Consider the following 3,762-nt stretch of genomic DNA (forward strand, 5'->3'; position numbering starts at 1 on the left):
TCGAGAACGTTAAAAAACTCGCGCTAAGCACACAGATATCCCGCGAATCTGCACACCCATACAAGGTGTTATTGTCTGTACTTATTATACTGTTTGTTTTCCGTTTAGGACTCCGATATCGTCAAGCGCCGAATTGTCGTGTAAGCTGTGCGGCACCGGACCGATGCCGCCTCACGCCATGAGGTTGCATCTCTACTCCAACATTCACAAAGAAAAGGAAGAAGATTTTCAGATGTTCCAAACATAACATTTAAAAAAAACATTTTAATCTTCACACCAAGACCACCGTTTATTTTTAACATAACTGTTTGATAACAAAAATGTGTTAATTGTTGAGAATAAAACCTTGTATAAACATATTGATTTATACAAATTATCTTCGGACGTAAGCGATAAGTATTGTTTGTTAGTCTTTATTTTATTGTTTTGTTTTTTTCTTCAAGTTTCGCGATAAAGTAATAATGTCGACGAACATAAAAATAAATTTGTGTTTTGAAATTTTTGATGAGATTTTCTCTCAGGGCAAATTTTATGCGTTTAGAATTATGATACCTTGAAAGAAGTGAAATTGAAAATATGGCCTATTTGTTCCTAATGATACGATGCTATATATTACTCCTAGATAACGATATCATCAAATTGTCATTAATGTGGAAAACAAAAAAAATAGTTTTCTTTGAAAATAAACCAGATCTGTGGCTTAAGAAAGATGGGCTTTGTAATATGGCATATTTGTTTTGTCTACGTTACTAAAGTAATTTGTGATATTTTTTATTGTGACATTAAAATGTGTCTTTGACACATTCTGTTACGTAACATTTTGTTATTTCCGAAGTTGATCTCGTTTAGTGCTAATAGGGAAGAATACAAACTTTTAGAATGTTTATATTGTTCTTACGCCGAATAACACTGTTCTAATTAAAGACAGTGTAAATATAGGTTTTATTTTTAAAATTTCCGCTAAATTAAAACGTTCTAAGAAATCTCTAGTGATATCACTGTCGTCATTATAATCTATTTTAAAGTTTGAGAATATGTGTACACACTATATGTATATAAAAATAGTTTTAATATAATTTGGTTCGCATTAAAGGAAACTACAATGTTGATATAAACAAAAGAAAATTATACATATTACATTTTGGGGGTATATTTGTAAAATATCTTGTACGAACAAAATAATTAAATTATTTCACTTTGATATTGAATTAGTATCTGTATTGAAGCAATATTTTATACCAGTATTTCAATCATAATATTTCTAGACTTCTGACAGGTTTTCCGTTTTGCCGGGAATTTGATGTCTGCCACAGACTACATCACTGTAGGTATACCTGCAACCCGCCACAAAACGTTTAGCTGAATATTTAAAAAAAGAATCTGTCCATACGGAAATTAGGTGCAGCTTCTAAAAGTTTGTCGTCTACCCAATTGAATCATAAGTTAGATTAACTCGATAAAGAGTTTGTGTAAAGTGTATAAGTATAATTAATTAGTTTATCACATAACTAAGCAGCTGTAATGTTGATGTGAATAAATGATTGACCTATCTTTTTGATTGTTTTGGTTCAAAAGTATTTTCTTTTCAATCCTATTATTGATTGGTGTCTTTTTTAGTAATAGGTGTTTAGTATGAAATTGCCGTTTTATTGTAATAGGTACTTCAAATTGACATAGTCCTTCATGGTTTGAGATTTTTGTGTGATACTTTTTTCAAATGGTACCTATGAGGTTCTTTTTTAAAAAAATGTGCTGCGTTTGGAATGGGGTCTGCTAATGAACGCACCGTGCGATTTTAGTTTAAACGCTTTCGTGATGGAAAGTTTGATTTGAAGAACGAACCACGTGGAAGACCGCCCACACATATGAATAATAATCAATTGAAAGAGATGGTGGAAGCCGATCCGAGCCAAACTGCCCAGGAGTTAGCGGCATGGTTTAACGTTACCTTACCAACAATATTGATGCATTTGCATCAAATCAATAAAATAAAAAAATATGAAAAATGGGTGCCTCATGATTAGACTGATCTGCAGAAAGAAACGCGTGTTGAAACTTGTGTTGCCTTATTGAATCGATACAGAAATGAAGGAATATTGGATCGAATTGTGACATGTGATGAAAAGTGGATTCTGTACGATAAGCGTAAGTGAAAAATTTAATGGCTTACTCTAGGTCAAACGCCGCAACAGTAAAGCTTACCAATAAAAAGGTAATGGTAACTGCTTGGTGGTCTCAGCATGTGTTATTCACTATAGCTTTCTCCGAACTGGTCAAGCAATAACGGCAGATGTTTACTGTGCCGAACTCCGAACAATGATAGCAAAGCAAAACTTGCAGTGAAACAGCCCCGACTCATGAATCGATCTTCACCATTATTGCTCCATGATACCGCGAGATCTCATACAGCACGAGAAGCCGTTTTAACTCTACAGGAACTTCGATTAGAAACCATTCGTCGCCCTTCGTATTCGCCGGACCTTGCTCCAACGGGCTACCATTTTTTCGTGATCTGGACAATTTTCACGTGATAAAAAGTTTTCTTTCCAGGAGGCAGTACAAAATGCTTTTACACAGTTTGTAAAATGCTTTTACACAGTTTGTAGAATCTAGATCACCAGAACTCTATCGCAAAGGCATAAATGACCTTCCTATTAGATGGCAGCAATGTATAGATAATATGTATAAAAAAATAAAAAAAAACAATTTAAAATTTTCAGTAAAAATCGGTAATTATTTTTCATACTTTAACCCCTAATATGTTTGTAGATTGTGTCGTTTCCGTTTGAGTTTAAAAAAAATATCTACGGCGCCAAAGTTAGTATCAATTTAGGAAAAATAAAAACGATTCACATTGAACAGTTCCGAGGTAGGATGCCCTCCTTTTTTTCAATGCGTGGATGGATGAATGTATTCACAGCCAATTCTGTTTATAATAATAACCTCAGCCCATAAACATCTACAACGTTAAAGCCTACCATCCAGCTTGAGACTAGAGCTCTAAGTCTTGGTGTTAAGTACGACTGCCCGCCTTTTCAAACCGAAACGCCCCACGACCAAAAAAACGGGGTTGTGGTACCGTACGGGCGCCCCATCATTATCCATAAGAGTCCTTTTTGCAGGTAAATCGTTAATTTTTATGTTTCATTAACAGGAATTTTAAAAATAATACAAATTTAAAACTGGAGCCGAGTACTTTGATATAAGTCAGTAGTCGTTCTATACTTTAGTACTAGTAATGTAACATAATCTACGCTTATTACGTTACTGTGCATTTTCTATTCTTCAGAAATATTTACATGGATAGGACACAAATTTTCCAGTCTCGTAAATACGAGTGTAGTCAGGTAACAAAAAAAATGTTGAGTGCTTTTATTTAGGAAGTTAATTCCACCTTTTCTTTCATTTTCAGCAAAGACCATCCGTGTTTATAATATTTTTTAGAATTTGTTTATATGATTGCTTATGTACTGCCTGTTATGTAATATTAGTAGGTATTGTCTCTCTCACTCTTTATAGAATACACGACATACCATACATCCAGTAAAATCCACGCTGATAATTTATCTATTTTACCGCTTGGAGATTCAACAAAATTCAAATCATTGTTCGATTCTATGAAAGAAAAATATCTAATTTAAATACAAGATCGGACAATAGACCTCCATGAAACAAAACGTTACCAGCGGAAATTTGTAAAATTAATGTATTAAAATATAAAACCGGTATGTCCATGTTTATTCAAATGTTTAAAACCAGTTT

At 33.5% G+C, this 3,762-nt stretch overlaps 1 protein-coding gene across 1 annotated transcript in view; it reads left to right on the top strand.

Annotated features, from left to right (window-relative positions):
• Positions 1 to 1,551, top strand: part of spn-E (tudor domain containing 9 protein spindle E) — a 28,025-nt gene extending 26,474 nt beyond the window's left edge. Inside the window, exon 27 of the mRNA XM_028180904.2 lies at positions 109 to 1,551. Coding sequence (XP_028036705.2) covers positions 109 to 247 — 139 coding nt within the window. The 3' untranslated portion in view covers positions 248 to 1,551. The remainder of the gene's footprint in view (positions 1 to 108) is intronic.
• Positions 1,552 to 3,762: the final 2,211 nt, after the last annotated feature.

Source organism: Bombyx mandarina, chromosome 25, assembly GCF_030267445.1.
Source record: "Bombyx mandarina strain Sakado chromosome 25, ASM3026744v2".
Lineage (NCBI taxonomy): Eukaryota > Metazoa > Arthropoda > Insecta > Lepidoptera > Bombycidae > Bombyx > Bombyx mandarina.